Below are 20,045 nucleotides of genomic sequence, written 5' to 3'. Positions count from 1 at the left end.
TGATTCAAGAAAAATACCTTTAGAACGTTGTCGGTGAAAACCTCTAACAAATCCTTCCAAATGTCAGTGTGATCGCTCAAGATGAAATCTGATCACCTCTGAATAACTTCTGGTTACACTAAGTCGCTCTGAATCGCTTTGAAAACATTCTGAATGCTGGGTGAATAATAATGAAGTGTAATCGACCTTTTATCCATCAAGAAAACCCTAATTTTCTGTCGACATAAATGACTGCCACTGAAAGATATCGGATCTCACTCTGAATATATCAATGTCGGATAATCCTCTCCAATATCTGGAACATCTTCTAGAATCTCCTCCAGGGGCATATGCATCATCTTCCATGAATTTTGCCTACCCCTAAGGCATTTGCCTTAGTTACCGGATGAGCTCACTGTCGGTGCAAGAGCAACCTCTTCAGCGAGATAGGTAACCAGGACATTCCCATCTGATGATTGCTCTTCAGTATTCTAACCCATCTCTAAGTATGATCTTGTTGTATTTGATTAACCTTCTCTTTGCCTTTATCATTTGATCCTCCATTGTCAACCAGTGGATTTTTGCTTCTGCAGAACTTAGCAATATGTCCAATTTCATTGCATGCATAACATGTAACATTGTTCTTTTGAATTGCTTTGCTAAAACCGGTGAAATTGCCTGACCTGCACTGATTAGCCATACGTCCAAATTTTCCACAAGCATAGCATTTTACATTCATTCTGCAATCTTCTGTCTTATGACCAAATTTATTACATTTAGAACATTTACCGAGAGTAGAATCAAGGATCTGATTTTCTCTATTTCTACATTGCATAGCCATGTGTCCAAATCTATTGCAATCAAAACATCTACCATTGAATTTATAAACATTGAATTGCCTTACCGGTGCCTTATGGTTTTGATCTTCATTAGCAGTACCAGAACTCTGTCCTTACTCAAATCCAAGTCCACTGGAATCTCCAATCTGCCTTTGTCTCTTCAGTAACTCATCAAGCTGTGCTGAGTTGATCTTAAATTTTTCTTTGTACTCACTTGCAGTAGTTAAGTCATCTCATAGTACTGTCATTTGTCTCTCAAGATCTTGCTCATTGCTCTGGGATTGTACCAAATTAGACCTTAATATCTCATTTTCATGAGTCAACCTACCATATTCTTCAAATTTGCTCTTCAAGGATACAACAAGACTTTCTTCTTTTTTCTTTTTGTCTTCAATCTCTATAGACATCCTCATAGCCATAGTTTGCATTTCAGTCTTCATAACCATGTTCTCCCGACTCAATTTTTGATATTGTTCTTTAAGTGCATTTTCATCATCCTGATTTTGTAAAAGTTCTTTCCTCCTAGCCTGAACAGATGAAAGTCTCTCTTGTAGGACAAGAATGAATTCTTTAGCATAATTTAACTCATCTTGTAGCTTTAAGTTCTTCAATCTTTCAGCATCATAATCTTCAAGTGCCATCTGAAGTTGCTTCTCTAAAGCCATATTCAATGATTTCGGTTTCAGGATCTTCCTCAAGTTGTTAAACTTCATCCGAGGTACAAGGCTCTGATACCAATTGTTGGAAACCAATAACATTGAGAGGGGGGGTGAATCAATGTTATACCGAAATAGAAGATTTTAGCCTTAACAAAATATGCATACACCAACCAGTATACTGGTATAAACAGAATTGAAAGAAGTAGTGCAACCAATAAGTCAAACACATAAATGAGAAACATAACACACAAATTTATACGTGGAAAACCTCAATGAGGAAAAACCACGATGGGATTTGTGACCCACAATATCAATTCACTGGCCATATGAAGAGATATTACAATACATGATGGGCCTACACTTGCAGGAAGGCTTACAACCTAGAGCACACTGTTCATCACAATAGGAGCCTCACTGACTACATAACAATCCAGACAACAATCTGGAGAATAGTGAACTGTTTAATATAGCATCTCCTATGCCAGAATACAATTCCAGTTTAAGCTCTGTCTGTTCCGGTCAAAACCCTAAACCTTAGTACCAGAATAACCCTTACAATGAATTCCTCACATACATAGTCTCTATGATATACTTCGCATTACATTACATCCATATATCCATTCCACATGTCTATCCCTATTCTCTTATTCTTCTTCCTATTCCAAAATGTTCTAAGCAATCTCTCCTATAACCCTATACAAATGCATGTCTTATGTTGGCTTACAAGGATATATACAATATCATATTACATGTCGGCCATATAACAAAAATGAATAAGCATTAAAACAGTTTGTTGATGTCGGATCCAAGAGTGTCGGCCTCCAATACCGATGACCTTTACTATACCATGTCGGCCTACATTGTTGTTAACCAAATAAATCTCTTATCCTGTCGGTGTGGTGATGGTGTCGGTGTAGAGTCTGTGAAGTGCCTGTCGATACACCATATGAAGCCGAAACCCAAAATCATGTTGCCATCAATGACAACATAGTGAAACCTAACCAATAGAGTGTCAATTGTCAACAGTCATTTCGCAAGCCACTTTATATGATAGAATATGAGTCTTGCGAAATGGCAATACTTTTATAATCTTAATTTTTCTCATCGCCATTTGTGAATTGCTTGACATAATAGGATATGGATCTTGTGAAATAGCGAGAATGTATGGTATATCATTTTTAGGTCCAGATGAAGTGATAAGTGAAGTATATAGACATTTTTTAGGAAAATGGTGGGGAATATGGACTCTTTAATTAACAAAGGTGGTTTATAAAGAGGGTAGAACTCTTTTAGGGTCTTTTGATAGTTCACATATTTTAACTTATTTAAAAGCTTTGGTGTTGGCATATAGAATTTTTGGGATAGTAAACACATTGAATTATGACAAACGGGAGACTTAACTTGTGTACACATATAACTCTAGTTCATTTGATTTGTCTATTCATATGGACAATAATGGGAAAATAATTTAGAGGACTCTACAATTGTGAATACGACAAACTTTTGGAGGTTCCAACACATTACAATGGGGCTTTCGAACGATAATCATATAGTCTCATCTAAGGATTGGAATGTTCATCACCATCTTGCACAAGTGCTCATTACGCATTCAATATAAGGAATGGCTTTAGCTCTTGATTAAATATATTTTAATGTATGATTCCCAATTCATTTTATCTCATTAATCGTATCCCTATACAATGATTTACATGGGGCCTAGTCCAATTCTAAATGATAGGTATAGGTCCACTCTAATACAACCTATAGTATCCAACTGTTAGACAAAATATTCAACTTGACCTAAAATTCAAGGCATGGGAAATGAACTAAAAAAATGGCATATCTAGGAGCTAGGAAAATATAATTTCAACGTGAGATATTTCATCTTGCAAGATACAATTAATTCACATGGCTTAAATTCAAAACACACAATTTCTCAAGAAAAATGTGCGTTGCCATTAATGGAAGCTTCAGTTCCTTCAAATATTCAAAATTTCAAATTTCTAAAACTGAAGAATACCCTTATGACCATATGATGCACACCAAACTAATTTTTACATCGCATAAGGCTTTTGATAAATTTCACCAATGTAATAGTACTAAATTGAATTTCTCTAAAAATAAATGCATCAAATTAAAATATATGCATAATACTATAGTGAGATTTCTACATAAACTGCAGCTTAAGAATCAAGCTATCATATCCAACCAACTAGTGTGTGTATGGTCATTAAGTTGAACCTGCAAGCATATGCATAAATTAAATAGAGAAACACATTTGTCTTGCTAATGCAATTCACACACAAGTTGGAGGGGATCTTCTTATCACCAGTGGTTTTTTTAGTGGCTAATGTTTGCCCATTAACTAATAGTTGAAATTTGGGAACCCAAAATTGACTAAAATTTCAAGCTATAAGATGATCTGAATCACCACATTTTTACAAAAGTTAATCTTAGTCTTGTTTAAATCACCAATACATTTATTTTATTAAACTTTTTTAACTCAAAAATTTGCCATAGTATTAAAAACATGATTAAATCACATTTGCCTAATTTTTTTAAGTTATTGAAATCTAAATTGATTTTCTAATAATATATCATAATTATTAGTTATTTATGGGCCATATAGCCGATATTTAGTTTCTATCATTGATTTAAAATATATAATCAAAGAACCCTCATTGTGTTTTACAAGGTATGTACCCACAATTTGTAATGCTCATGGGGTTAGAAATTGCTTTTAGATCATTGATTTCAATGGAGATCAATGGTCTAAAAGCAATTTTGGGCCCAATGAGCATTAAAAAATGAAAATGCATTTTACCTCATGGAATAAAATGAGGACCATTATGTTATATTTAAATTCAATGGTGGAACTAAATATGACAGTCTAGCCCTTAAACCCATCAATCTTTTTCCACCTTTGGGCCCCTACTTTCCCATAAGAATTTATTTTTTAAAATTTGCCATTACAACTAATGCATTTTTATATTATTTTCCAAGATTTGCGAAGATTTTCCATGAAATTTAAGCAATGCAAAAAGAATAGCCAATAATATTTTCTTAGAAAAAAGGAAGGTTTACCAATAAACATTAATATTTTTTTCCCAAAAAAAAAAATATTCGCCAATATTTGATATCTTTTTTTTTTTTTTTTTTTTTTTTGGGTGGGTGGGGGAGTTTCCTAAAATTGTCACTTCCTATCATCCCCCACACACAAATCAACTCTTTTGAAGATCCCTCCTCTCTAGTAGTTTAGCAATCCACAAACAATCACAAGGAAAACCTTCAAAGCAAGTATGCACACAAAGAGAGAAAAAGAAGTTCAATAAACGAAAACTGAAACCATTCATTTTTCTTTTTTAGTTTCAAATTCCCTAAACCCCTAAATTGCCCTTTTCTCCATTTTCGAACAATTAAAACTAATTCAAAAGATACATTTTAAAATTATGATAGTTCAAATAAATATTTTATCTTTAGACTTCATCACTAACAATTTATTCAAATTCATAAAGGAAATTATGTTAAATGACTAACACATTTAATTTCCAATTTGACTAATGTATTTAATTCAACCGATCTCTTGACTTAATGCATTTTTCAAATATCCATAATATTAAAATGTATAAGGCCATAACTTAAAGGCAAATTAACCAATTAACTTATCAATTTAAGCATATACGTTATTCATAGACACTTTAGAACAAGCACTATGCAAAATCAATAAATCCAAAAAAAGTTAAGACTTAAATCAACATACATAAAGAAACCATATGCTTCATGAATTTGTTCACAACATGGATCCAGAACCTACATTAATTTCGATCATGGTTTCACAAGGATACACAAAGCACATTACAACTTGAATCAAGTGAGATGAGAAGCATTATGCGATATATTTATCCAAACTAGCCATCTCCAATTAAACACAATTATAAAAAACATGTGTTATACACTCAATTAAACATCGTGCATACCTAACCCACACGTGATAGTTGAAGCACAACATAAACATCCAATGTGACATAATATCAAATGAAAAAATATCAATAAACTACATCAACCAAAAATTATCATGAAGTCATATGATCAAGATATTCTATGTAAAAGTTGATCGTCGTCAGATTCATAAGGTTGAAGTAGATGATATAATCAAATCACATATAATAGATATAGTGAAAATAATAAAGGTGAAACAATGCAATAGTCCAAACATATTAAGTCAGAATATATCAAGTGCCAATACAAAACATCATCAATAAAATAAATTGACGGCAAGACAAAAGATCACCCAATAGTATATATTATAACCAAAGTATTAAACAAATATACCATTTACATATGCTTGAGGCACTACACCATCTTGATTCAACCTTATATTTGTGTGTCAATCGCCACTTTTCTAACAAGATCTATTTAGTTACTCATTCTTTTTCTATAAATGTGTTTTGTTCTCCACCACAAAATGGATGATGTCAAAGTTGCTAAAACACAAATACTGGCCAAAATAATAAAGGTAAGATCAAAGCATGTGTTTCCCTTGCATTGTTCTCCTCCTTGCTTAACCATTTCTATATCATAGAGATACCCAGCAACCCACACAGAGAGAAAATATGATACTATCGGATTACCAATCATTACCACATTGTATAATGCTCCAAAATGACCTAGCCCAAACAAATCGGACACAGTAATAGAATTTAAACACCAATTTGCTCCAAAAGAGAATCCTATGAAAATACAACCAAAGTATAGAGCCTGGGGAAAAGTGCCTGCTAGTACTATAAGAAGATGCCCACAACACAAAATAAACCCAGCTAGTGCAGTTAATAGTGGTCTACCTATTCCAAATTTAAAGAGTAAATAATCTGACAAAACTCCACTCCCAAAGCGACCTAAAAATTGGGCTACTGATATCAAAGTGACAAATATGGTAATGTCTTGTTGTCCATACCCTAGAGAAGTTGCAACTTGATTCATGTTGTTAATTGCCACAAGACTAGAAGCTATAGTAACCGCAGAAGTAAAAAAGGCTAAGAAAAAATCAATGCTAAAAATTACTCTCCATAGAGGAGAATTGACATACTTAGCAATAACATATCTATCAAAAATATTTGAATCTCCCTGACTCATCAAGGGGACCAAAATTTTTGAGTTTTTTGTTGAAGTCCTCTCCTCGTTACTTGCTTTCCAAGCCACATACAAGGGAGTTGCTAAAATTACAAGTGTGATAGCAAATTCCACTCGATTTGCCTGTAGAGACAACGTTAATTAATAAAATATATTAGACGAAACCCATTTCTATATATCTATTTTAAAAATCCTTTTCTTTTATATTTAAAGTTTCATTAAAATTACATTTTTTTAAATATATTGTTTCATTGTTTAAGCAATACAAATAATATAGCATAAAAGTTTAAAATAATATAATCAATCTTTATTTTAACTTTATGGGAAGGTTTGTAGCTCTCAAGTCTCTCAATTCATATATCAATTTTAAAAACATTTACATATTAAAAATAATGTAGTTCAATATAAAATTAAATAATTGAAAAAATTAATTTCAATTTTATAATATTTGTTATCATTAATGTAACATAAAATTAATCATTTAAAGAATTAATATAGTTTTTAATTTCAAAATAAAATAGAATAATATTTTTCTAAGAATAATGCTTCAAGGATTGACTATCAACCTTTAATATCAACACAAAATTAATAATAAAACCTAAACTTTAATCTCATGAGAAACTAACTAAAGAAAAATGAATTTTATTTATGATGCACATAATTACAAATATTTCAAAGGGTATGATTGACTCTCACTATTTGTTAGTTAGTACAAAAGTTTAATGAAAGATGATCTCTTTAATATTTTGTTGGAATATGGAAACACAAATTTTAGATTGTTTGGTTGGCTATCATTGAACCAAAGCTTGCTCACTTAGTACTTTTTATATCAAAACCTTTCTATTAGTTCAACTTAATTCATTGGGAGTTACTAATTCTTGTTGCCCTTATTGTAGGAATCAAGAAATAAAATAATGAAGCAACCTCTTCTAATTTTATCCTAGAGCCCAATCAATGTGATTAAATTCATTAAATTTTTAGGCCATTAGACCTCTACATTTTTTCTAGCATGTGATACTATTAGAAAACTAGCCCAAAATCACTATAAAGTTTACCAAATGTTATTCAACATATGTAAAGATAAGAATTTTTGTCTCTTTTTGGTGATGTGTCATTGACAATAATTTCTCCATATATCTTAAATCTATGATTTGTTCAAAAATCTTAATGTAGATCTGTAGGTGCATGTTTGTATATAAAAGATTTAGCACCCAACCGGTTCCCTTCTAAGAATTATTCACACCAATTACTAAGCTTACTTAAGACACGTTTAAAGCATGGTTAGGACAATTATCCTTTTGTCTCGTGGCATGTCATTATGACACTTGCATTCTTATATTGACCTATCTCTCACACTGTTTTTATAAGAAAAGTGTCATTTGTACATTATACATCTTGATTCTTGTATCCTCTTATATGTCTATATCATTATTTGATAATATAGCATTATTTGTTACTTCTTTCTTGTATGTGGAAGGTTTTTTGGTGTTGCAAAAGATTGCTACTTTTGTGAATCCTTGTGGTGACTTATATATGATTTTAGAGCTTTGATCCCATGAACCCCTTCTCAATTTGGATATATTTTTCCATCATTTTTGTGGATACATCTTGGTCTAGATCTAACCCCACAATTGAGTCTAGAAGAGACAAACTTGTTATGATCGATTATAAATTTGATATACTTCGGTCATAGTCTTATCATGAGAATTTTTTATCTTTTCCTCCCTTAATTGTATGGCATCCATACAACTTACATAGATATCATCAAAATTTTCTATGGTAGATCCTACAACATGTTCCCTCACAATTGGTGTCATACTATGTAGAGATATTTTAATTTTAAAAATTAAGATTTTAATTATTAAATAAAAGATTATACAGGATATGGAGTCTACAAAGCCCTATAACTATCACATCTTTATCAACGAATAACTCTACATTGCTAACAACACTTGACTAAGGCTATAGAATCCACCAACTTATGCATTAAGCCAACCACTTATTCTAAGTGTCCAATGCTAAGTGCTATAATCTAAGCAGTATTAATAATATTTTACACTCATGCTCAACTCAACATAGGTCACCTCACCTAGCTTCACTTGCCACTAGTGTGCCATGTATGCACTACTCATCCTAGTGGCACTATCCATCGGTCACCACAATAGTGGCTAGGTATGGTTTTTTGGCTCCATTTCAATGAAACATGCATTTCACATACAAAGATGTTTTTCAACATTCTTATAAGCTTTAAAAAGATGGTCCTAAGCACTTCAAAGTGGTACACGTGATTTTTTCGGATTTTTCTCCATATGCCTTATAAATTTTAAGGGGGTGTAAGACACAATTCAAGTGTATTAGTGTCTTTGCTCCTTTGGTGTTTTTCTGCTAGCCATGATAGAAACTAGGAATTTATTAAATTCTTCACTCCACACAACTATCATACATGAAACTTAAAAAATGAGACACCTATTGTAGTCACAAGGACATTAGCAAAAATGCCAAATGACATACCACCTAAATTCACAAATAAATTTTAAAAAAATTACTTATAGAAACAAACTAGACAAAGCCATGACACTCACTCAGGATTGTATATGAATATGAAAATTTATTGTTTCATATTGCAAAGTGCACAACACATAAACAGTTGTATGTGACAATGGACTATATGGTACAACTAATGAGTTTTGAATCTTCAAATTAGAGTTAGAATTGATTCCAGATGATTTTTTGTGCATTTAATTTTTTCTTTCAAAATCCAAATTGACCTTTGCCACATTAAGAAGAATGTGAACATGATATATAAATAATGAATTTCTTCTTGATTCTATCAATATTGAAAGGTTTGTTTCAAATGTTCTCATCTATTTTATATCCTACCATGGATGAATTGGGGAAAAATTTTAATATGTCCAACTTTGAGTTGCTTTGTAAGCATCTGAGTTAATTCAAATGAATGAATTTCCTAGTTCTGAGAATAGAGTATCAATGCATCAATCTTCCAAGGGTAGAGGTAAGAATAAGAAGCGTAAGACAAAATCTCCTTAATGAGCCCACTTTCAAACTAGAAAAACATTCACAAGTTCACATCATTCTTCCACTTCTTCTAAGTCTGGTGAGTCTTACTACTTTAAAGGTTAAGAGTCATTGGAGGAGGCCATATGATGGCACGATAGTTCTATCTTCAAGTCCTCTTTTAAAAGCAAAGGGCATGCTCCTTCTGCATGATGTTTGCTTCCATCTACAAATACATAGCTACTTAATTCAAGTGCTTCACATCACATGACCAATTTCACATGATCTACTTGAGTCTTTTTTTTGTAGTAGCATTTCTCATATTGCAATGGAAAACTTTTAGTAGTTTCCAATTTTGAGAATACACACTATTTAGTTGTAATATGGTTGCATTGAGGTTATTCTTCTTGTCCCTAAGATTTCTAATAACCTTATTTCTATATAAAAAAATTGTCATTTTAGGAATGGAAAGACAAATGTGTTTATTCGACAACTATATGATCCTGAGAAAATTGTCTTTTGGAGAGTTGATCATGATTCTTGTTTGTACATGTTTGATGGATTCGAGTCTTCATCAAGATCATCCTTTATAGAAAATATGTCAATTCATTGAGCAAGATTTGACATGGATATATTGGTAATTTGAACTACAAGTATCTTCGGTAGTTGAGCACACAATATTTGGTGGTTGATCATCCTAGGATTTCATGCACAATGGAATTTTGTCAAGGTTATGTTTTTGACAAACATCATTAGGATCATTTTCCTAATGGTAAGGCTACTTGTGCTAAGGTACACTTAGAGTTGGTCCATAGTGATCCTATATTATTTTCAAATCCTTCATTTTTAGGGGCCAAGTAAGTAATCACCTTTATTGATGACTTATCATGATTCACACGGACACCCCTTCTTAAGTACAAGAGTAATTTTTTCACCACTTTCAAAATCTTCAAAGCATTTGTGGAGAAATTATCAAGTCCTTCACCTTGACAAGTACACAAAAATAAGGGGGGAGTATGTGAACCGTGCATTTTGGGATTTACAAGGAAATGAGCATGCTATTTAACATCAACACACAATTCCTTACATTCCTCAATAGTTCATGATGTGGCTGGAAGTAAGAACAAAACCTTAAGGGAGATGGCTAGTTGTATGATTCGGGCTAGATCCATGGCTCCAACTTGTTGGGTTGCTACAATCAAATATGCCAATTCCATTCAAAACTTATACCTCATAACATAGTGGGTAATATGACTCTTGAGGAGGTTTGGTCCCATTCCAAGCTTGATGTTCCTTCTTCAAAATGTTTGTAGTGAGGATTGAGCATCCATTCTAAATGGCTAGCATAGGGAAATGCATAAAATTCAACCTTTATTTTTTTGTTGTCTATTATGAAGATGTGAAGGTTTACATGTTATTTGATTATGTTACTCAAAATTTCTCATTTTGATGAGATGTCTAACTGAATGAGCCCTTCACACAAATAGATATTATATCCCTTACTTCGTCATCACTACCTACACCACCTTCTTCACCACTTGAGGATATTTTATTTTTTAAGGGTGATTTGAATGGTGGTCTTGATCCACCTCCTCCTAGTGCACAATCCTTGCCTGATCCACCTCCTCCTAGTGCACAATCATTGCCTCATTAGGTCACACTACTCTTGTGAACTTGTTGACCTTTTGTTAGTGATACCACAGATCCTTGTTACACACATTTACAAAATTTAGGTGTTAGTTTTTGAGTCATGTGCTTAAATAATTAACCCTTAAACATCAAAGTGGGGTAATGCTATAATTGAATAGTATTCTTATTCATTAAGATTTATACATGAGGTCTTGTACCTCTTGCTAAGGAATGGAAGTTGGTTTGGTGTAAGCAGGTGTACTACACCAAATATGCAATAGATAGTTCTATTGATAAATACAATGCATAGCTTGTGGTTAAGGGGTTTTCTTAAGTTGGAGACATAAACTACTACAAGAACTTTGCTCATGTCAATATGGTGAATTTCATTTGTCTTGTACTTTCTCTAGCTACATCTCAAAGATTATAAACTTTTTAAATGGATGTGAAGAGTGCCTTCTTTCATAATGATCTTCATGAAGAGATTTAAATAGAGCAACCTCAAATTTGTGTGCATGATTATTCACTTCTTTGTAAGATTCATTGTCCATTGCATGGTCTCCAACAAGCCTCTCAAACTTCTTGTGATGAGTTTGATAGCTTCTTGCTTGCTTTTGACCTGGAACTATTTTCATCCTACAATTTACACTAAAAGATATGGAGAGAATCCTTTGGTTCTTATATTATGTGGATGACTCAATTCTTATAGGGAATTTCATCATTATACTCTAGAGTTATGGAATTTGATATGACCAATCTTGGTCTTCTTCATTTCTTCCTTGGTCTTCATGTTTGCAAGACTTTTTAGAGGATCATTATTATTTAGTGGAAGTACACTTTTTTTTCTTAAAAAATTTAGCATTCAACTGATTGTACACTTGCTCCCACACCATTTTAATCAATTTCTTTACTACTATTGTGAGTCCTTGTGGCGACTTCAACCTGGTGCAAACAAATAATGTTGCACTTAAAATAGCCTACCTACAAATGCATCTTGATAATTGGTTAATACACCTTGTATGGTAATTGTTAGAGTTTTGCTAACATCTACTATGAACAAGGGTCAATCCTCTCTTAACAATATTGTTGTGGTACGAATCATATTGCTTCTCAACGTAGAGTTAGTGGCTACAGTGCTCACAAATATACTCTAGTTTCCTATTAGCCTTCAACTTCTTCTTAACTCCATAACAAAGGTGTCTCTAGTTAGCTAGATAGTAGCAAGTTTCCTCATCTTCTTCCCTTGACTATTTCTCCTTCCAAGATTTATAACCAACCTCTTAATAAAACACAAAACAAATAGACTAATGATATATATATGGCATCTTGTTTTAATTTTTTAAATGAGATAATAATTTAGAATACATTTTTAAAATAGTGAAGAAAGTTGGATGGATTGGAACATGATTCTTTCACTTACTAATTTATATCATGTCACAGTCCACCCAACTTTCTTTCATTATTTAAAAAACCTATTATAAATTATTATCTCATTAAAAAACATTAAAACAAGATGCCATCACAAAAAATAAAAAGAAACATGCCATGGACTATTCATCTATCTAACAATCATATCTCCTACCATTTTCTAATCTTATTGCTTACCGGTGGCCCCTAGCCTATTGTTTTTTTTATAGTGTTTGACAGTTTAGTGATCTTCTACTTTCAATGATCAATTAACTCAGGGAACGGACGGAGAATAATTGTGGTTGGGCCACATGTCTTCTTCGGTGCTCCGCATTTTTTTTTGAAGGTTAGTTTGTGTTGAAATCGGTCCTTATTTTGGTATGTGTGGTCAATCTGGTATGTTCCATTGATCGCGGTTGGTCCTAACCTATTCCTTTTGGGTTGAAGCATGTTTTGGGGATACGTGATCATCCTCTTGGGTTGGCTCACAACCTATATTGGTGATGTTATATTATGTTTTAGGTCAGATCTATGCCTTGTCACATGTTTCACTTATTGGGTCCAATTAGGCCGACCTAATAAATCGTTTGTGAATGGTGATACAATGTGTGATGATCACTTAGTGTGGATATCTGAATTGATGAGAAGTTTATTGAGTGTGTAATGTCAGTGTCACAAAATCATATTTGAGCCTGAACTACATTACTAGTATATGAGATGCTTCTTCTATAACAATTCACCCAGTGTTGTTAATTGTAAAGTTGTAATGTGTATGATATTGTATCTTGTCTTAAAGAAGTGATCTTCAGTTTGGCAAGTCCTTGTATCTTGCCCTAGGGCAATGCATCTTAGCTTGCAAGTTCAAGTGGCAGTGAGCTTCCTTGACAGTGAGCCTAAAACAAATATTGTAACACTTATGTATATATTGTGAGTTGATCCTAGCTGTGTTTTTTCCCCCATTAGGTTTTCCACATAAAATCTTGGTGTCTCTATGTGGTGCATGCTTTGTTCTATTATTTACTTCTGCAAATTTGGATGTAATGTTTTAAGGATCAATGAATGAATGAATTTTAATGTATATTGATTCATCCGCGCCCCCCCCTCTCAACATCTGGGTGTGTTCAACAAAGGGTTCATGACATGGTTTAATAGCCTCTTATGAGATCCTTAATTGGGATGATAGCGACTTCTTGAATAGATGCATCTTTTGGGCATGAGCTCTTCGATATTTTGTTGGAATATGGAAACACAAATTTTAGATTGTTTGGTTGGCTATCATTGTACCAAATCTAGCCCGCTTTACTTGGTACTTTTTATATCAAGATATTTCTATTAGTTCAACTCAATCCATTGGGAGCTACTAATTCTTGTTGCCCTTATTATATGAATCAAGTAACCTCTTCTAATTTTATCCTAGAGCCCAATCAATGTGATTAGATTCATTAATTTTTTAGCCCTTTAGACCTAAGCATTTTTTCTAGTATGGTATCCTGTTAGAAGACTATCCCATAATTACTACAAAGTTTACCTTGACATGGTATCCTGTTAGAAGACTATCCCATAATTACTACAAAGTTTATCTTGACATGGTATGCTTTTAGAGTTAGATGTTATTCAACATGTATAAAGGTAAGACTTTTTTTCTTTTTGTTGATGTGTCGTTGACAATAATATCTCCATATATTTTAAATCTATGATTTATTCAAAAATATGAGTGTAGATCTATAGGTGCATGTTTGTGTATAAAAGATTTAGCACCCAAACAATTCCCTTCTAGGAATTGTTCACACGAATTGTTAAGTTTACTTAAGACACTTTTAAAGCACACGTAGGACAATTATCTTTTTGTCTCGTGCCATATTATTATGACACTTGCCACAATCTTATGTTGTCCTATCTCTTACATTGTTTGTATGTGTTTGATGGATTTGAGTTTACATCAAGAACGTCCTTTATACCATGTGTGTCAATTCATTGAGCTAGTTTTGGCATGGATATATTGGTAATTTGAGCTACAAGTATCTTCAATAGTTGAGCACGCAATATTTGGTGGTTGGTCATCCAAGGATTTCATGCACTATGGGATTTTGTCAAGGTTGTGTTCTTGACAAATATCATTAGGATCTTTTTCCTAAGGGTAAGGCTACATGTGCTAAGGTTCACTTGGAGTTGGTCCATAGTGATCCTATATCATTTTCAAATCCTTCATTTATTGGGGCAAATTATGTAATCAGCTTGATGATGACTTGTCATGATTCACATGGGTGCACTTTGTTAAGCACAATACTTTTCACCACTTTCAAAATCTTCAAAGAATTTGTGGAGAAACTGTTAGGTCCTTAACTTCGACAAATACATAAAAATAATGGGAGGGAATATGTGAATCATGCATTTTTTGGATTTTCAAAGAAATGGGCATGGTATTTAGCATCAACACACAATTCCTTACACTCCTCAATAGAATATTGTGGCTAGAAGTAAGAGCAAAACCTTAAGTGAGTTGATCAAGAGTATGATTCAGTCTAGGTCCATGGCTCCAAGTTGTTCGGTTGATGCAATAAATTATTACAATTACATTCAAAACTATATACCTCATAATATAGTGGGGAATATGACTCTTGAGGAGGTTTGGTCTCATGTCAAGCTTGATGTTTTCTTATTCAAAATGTTTGTAGTTAGGCTTGAGCATCCATTCTAAATGGCTAGCATAAGGAAATAGAGAAAAATCAACCTTTTTTGTTGCGTATTGTGAGGATGTAAAGGTTTACATGCTATTTGATTCTATTACTTAAAATCTCTAATTTTGATGAGATGTCAAATTTAATGAGTCCTTCACACAAATAGATACTTCATCCCTTGCTCCTTCATCACTACCTACTCCACCTTATTCACCACTTGATGATATTTTATTTTTCGAGAGTGATTTGAATGATGGTCTTGATCCACCTCCTCCTAATGCATAGTCCTTGCCTCATTAGGTCACACTACTTTTGTGAAGGTTGACCTCTTGTTAGTGATACCATGAATCCTTGTTGTACCCATTTAAAGACGAAGTGTTAGTTTTTTGAGTTATGTGCTTTTAATTGAACCTCAAAAGTGTTTGTATGTTGTAAGTATTCCAGAGTGGCATAGTGATATGGTTGAATAGTATTCTTATTTTTGAAGAAGTATACATGAGATCTTATACCTTTTCCTAAGGAAAGAAAGTTGGTTTGGTGTAAGTGGGTGTATATGTAATAGATATTTCTATTGATAAATACATGGCATACCTTATGGTTAAGGGGTTTTCTTAAGTTGAAGGCATAACTACTATAAGAACCTTGTTCATGTGTTATATGTAGATAATTTAATTTTTATAGAGCATTCCATCATTATAATCTAGAGTAATAAAATTTGATATGACCTATCTTGGTCTTCTTCATTTCTTCCTTCGTCTTCAAGTTTGCTTGACTTTTGAGAGGATCTCCACTTTTTAGTAGAAGTACGCTCTTTCTGGCTTAAATTTAGCTTTCAACTAATTGTATGCTTGCTCCCACACCATTTTAATCAATTTTTGTACTACTCTTGTGAGTCCTTATGGTGACTTCATCTCGATGCAAACAAATAATGTTGAACTTGAAATGGTCCGCCTACAAGCGCATCCTGATCATTGTTATAACGCACCTTGTATGTTTCTTAGTGTTTTACCAACCTCTACTATTAATAAAGGTCAATCCCCTCCTAAACAATGTTGATGTGGTAGGAATCATAATGATTCTCAGCATAGAATCAGTGGCTACAATGCTCATGAATGTACTTTAGTTTCCTATTACTTTTAAACTTCTCAACTCTATGACAGAGGTGTCTTGAGCTAGATAGTAGCAAGTTTGACTATTTCTCCTCCCAAGACTTATAACCAACCTCTTGATAAAATACAAAACAAATAAACTAATAATAATGCTCTTACAAACAAGAATGTGTACCAATCCCCTTTCTTCATTATTATAAAGACCTATTCTAAACTATTATCTGATTAAAAAAATAAAAAGAAGATGCCATCACAAGAAACGAAACATGTCATGGATCATGCATCCATTTAACAATTATATCTCCTACCAGTTTCTAATCTTTATTAATGTCAAAAGCCAATACCAACAAAACTTCACAATAAACAAAGAAATTACTAACCTGCAAAGTGTGTCCATCCCAGAAGGCAGAACCCATGAGAAACAAGGCCAAAAACACCAAGGGAGCAGACACCATGGCCAGGTTTTTCATTGTACTTGAAGACCCATTTTCACAGTCACCTGGGTCATACTTCCTCACAATTGGCATGATCAAAAGGGCCACTGCAGAAGGAACTATGCCCCCTACCAACAAGAAGGAAGACCCATCTGCCCTCTGGAAAAACACCTGCCATAGTGTGGACAGAATGGCACTGCTAAGACCAAGGCATCCCTTCTTCAAACCCACCACAATCCCTCTGTTAGCAGGAAAATTGGTCACACAGGTCACCATGGAAGCTGTGCTGTAGTATAACTCACTGTTCATGGCAATACAGGTAGCTAAACAGAGCTCCCACAAGGCAGGGGATGTTAATCTCCCAGTCAAAAACAGCCATAGGGCCGCATAGCCTATCAAATTGTGGAGAGCTCCCAAAAGAAGAACAATCCATGGAGGAAAGCACTGGTATAGCAGGCCAGCCAGAATACCCCCGATTCCTCCTAAGCCGGCAAATACAGATATGGTGTCCAATTGCTGTTGGGTGTAGCCAAATCTGGTCTTGATGGTCTGAGAATATATGCTGAAGCCGTATGATGCTCCTGTACAACAGTCTAACCATATGCAGACTACCATAACTACCCATCTGTTCTGTAAAGAATCCCAAGCCATTTAAGCCCTGGTTTTTTGAGCTCAGACAGAATTCTCTGGAAAATGTGGTGGATCGGGAAAACGATTCAGGGGGTTTCAATGAGATATACAATACCTCTGTTGGGTGTCTTTGGAGGGAAGAATTTTTTATTTACTTGAAGGGGATCTTTTTAGATATTTGTGCCTTATAATTAGACAGAGGGGTCCAATGAGGATCGATACCTTTCTATAAGTTTCTAGAGGCAGAATATGTTTAGAGTGTTTGGTCATAGAATAGGAGAGGGGTTGAGTGAGTGAGTATATTCTCATATATTTTGTGTGGGTCTAATGGTTAATGTTGAAATGTAATTTATTAATGATATCAGATTTTTACAATTCATGTTAATAATTAGTAATATGTTTTTGGATTATGAGGATGAAAATAGAGAGCATAAGAAAAAAATCAAGAAATGTAATTTGTTTTTTTTTTAATTTAAGTGTCTTATTTATTATTTTTATGTGAGGTTAAAGTAACAAGATGATGACAATAGGCTCTTGGTCTATTGTTGAAGTATAAAGCTTTTTAATGAGCCCATCAAGGATCAAGTCAGGATCAAGTTTGTTGAGTGCAAGACTCTAACCTTATAATGAATTATGTTAGGATTGTGCCCTAGGCAAATTTGGTGGAATACCCCGACTTTGGCTCTTAGCTAGCTATTACATGTTTCCTTCTTATTTTATCAATTTCAAAAAGTTTTATGCTAATTATTATTTAGTATCTTCAAAAAGTATAGGTTACCTAGTCAAGCAATGACTATTCTCTATACAAAACAGCAAAATTGTAAAAACACAAATTTGCATAACACAATTGTTTTTTACTAGATTTTTTGCTTTGTGTTTTTTATTGAGTGTTCTTTTGTATGGAGAATAGATGGCTCCATCTAGTCATAGAACACGAGAGGGAGGTATGTGTGTATTTCTTTTATATTTATATTCAATCAATTAATGATTATGTTTTTTAATGGTCAAATGCAATTTGTTTTCCATTTAAGTTAAAGAGGTTTATTTATTGTTTTTATTTGAAATTGAGGTAATGGGATGTTTAGTAGAGAAATTGTTTAGGGAAGTAAGGCTAGGTATTACATGCTTTGACCTTATTTTATCAATTTTAGAAAGTTTTATGTTAGTTATTATTTATCATTTTTTTTTTTAGACACATGATTGTTTTTTATTAAGCAAAAACAGGTTTTGAGGGGACCCGAAACCCCTTACATCATAATCCAAAGATAGATCATTAAAGCAACTGGACCAAGATTAACAACAAAGAAACAGAACAGGCTGCAAGAGAGAAGGACATCAGAGACACAACAACCAGAGGAAAGAACGGCAAAAAACCAGTGAGATGCTGGCAAACACAGCAACAAAAAACATGACCCGTTACATGAAGAGACACATGATTGTTATTAACATGTTGTTTTTCTTTTAGAAGGGGTCTAGCTCATTTTTCATGAAAAACAAAAAAACATTTTTTTATAAAAATAACTTAAGTAATACAAAGTTAATTTACAAGTGGAAGTTAATGTCATAAAGTGGGACATAAGATAATGAAGTTGATTTATTTTTTAAAGATCAAAAGATTTGTTGTAATAGTTAAGCAAGCATTGTTTGTTTTATTAAAGACATGAATATGTGTCAAGTTCAAATCTGTAATTTAGAAAAGCATTAAAAACAACTTTAAAAAGGTAAAACTTAATCCCTCTTATAAAATACAACTACCCCCTGTTTTTTTTTCTTAACTATAAACAAATCATGTATAATATAATATTAGTGTAAGTCTAATATAAAGAATATAGACGTACCACTTTATCTATTCATACTTGTGTACCACCTTATTCATTGTATCTCTCGCGTGTTACAAATGTAAAAAAAATCTCCAACACATATCATAAAGAGACACTACAACCATAATCTCAACCATGCATCTAACATTGTGTGCTTTTATTTTATTTTTGTCTTATTTGCATCAATAATAAAAATAAAAAAGCATCCAACTATAGAACTAGTATTTCTAAAAGTGTGATGCTTCTAAAGCAATGTTTCTTTTTTAGCTCTTAACTAAAATTTTAGAAAATTTTTATATAGAACCTCTACAACAAATAGTTCTACCTTAACATTCATCAATCAATAAAGTGGCTCCTGAAATTTCCTACTTGTAGACTCTCATAGAGAATTGGTTAATACTCCCTATATGATTACCTATGTGTTGCCTTATCTTACTAGAAAGAATGCTTCTTCACCACATGACCATCAATATGGTTGATACCATAACTCCCAACATGGCTCACAAGACTCTTCCTATTACATACACTATAATTAGTCTCATCCACTATGTGGGCACTCCTCTACTTTTCAGCATGGTCATATTGGCTATCCTAATAATGAAATTTTTTGCCACTTAGAGCTTACAATTTCTCTTATACATGTTGAAATTGTTCAAGACTAAGATAAAGACAATATTCTTATTAGTTGAGAGCCTATATACCTAAGGTTCAAGACC

At 33.1% G+C, this 20,045-nt stretch overlaps 1 protein-coding gene across 1 annotated transcript; it reads right to left on the bottom strand.

The window, feature by feature from the left end:
* Window positions 1-5,736: 5,736 nt before the first annotated feature.
* On the bottom strand, window positions 5,737-17,707 carry LOC131071349 (uncharacterized). Its single transcript, XM_058007150.2, has 2 exons — window positions 16,826-17,707; window positions 5,737-6,730 (listed from the first exon to the last, which is right to left on the bottom strand). Exons 1-2 carry the CDS (start codon window positions 17,528-17,530, stop codon window positions 5,894-5,896), a joined length of 1,542 nt encoding a protein of 513 aa, XP_057863133.2. The 5' UTR covers window positions 17,531-17,707; the 3' UTR covers window positions 5,737-5,893.
* Between the last annotated feature and the right edge of the window lie 2,338 nt (window positions 17,708-20,045).

Source organism: Cryptomeria japonica, chromosome 2 (genome assembly GCF_030272615.1).
Source record: "Cryptomeria japonica chromosome 2, Sugi_1.0, whole genome shotgun sequence".
NCBI lineage: Eukaryota > Viridiplantae > Streptophyta > Pinopsida > Cupressales > Cupressaceae > Cryptomeria > Cryptomeria japonica.
Note: the sequence above shows the minus strand (reverse complement) of the source record. Positions and strands in the feature narration are given on the sequence as shown.

What these genes read in the sequence shown, in the direction of transcription:
- LOC131071349 (XM_058007150.2), bottom strand. Translation starts at nt 17,530, where the DNA reads ATGGCTTGGGATTCTTTACAGAACAGATGGGTAGTTATGGTAGTCTGC. An exon ending in GGGATGGACACACTTTGCAG is followed by an intron (nt 6,731 to 16,825) that starts GTTAGTAATTTC and finishes TTGTCTCTACAG; the next exon opens with GCAAATCGAGTGGAATTTGC.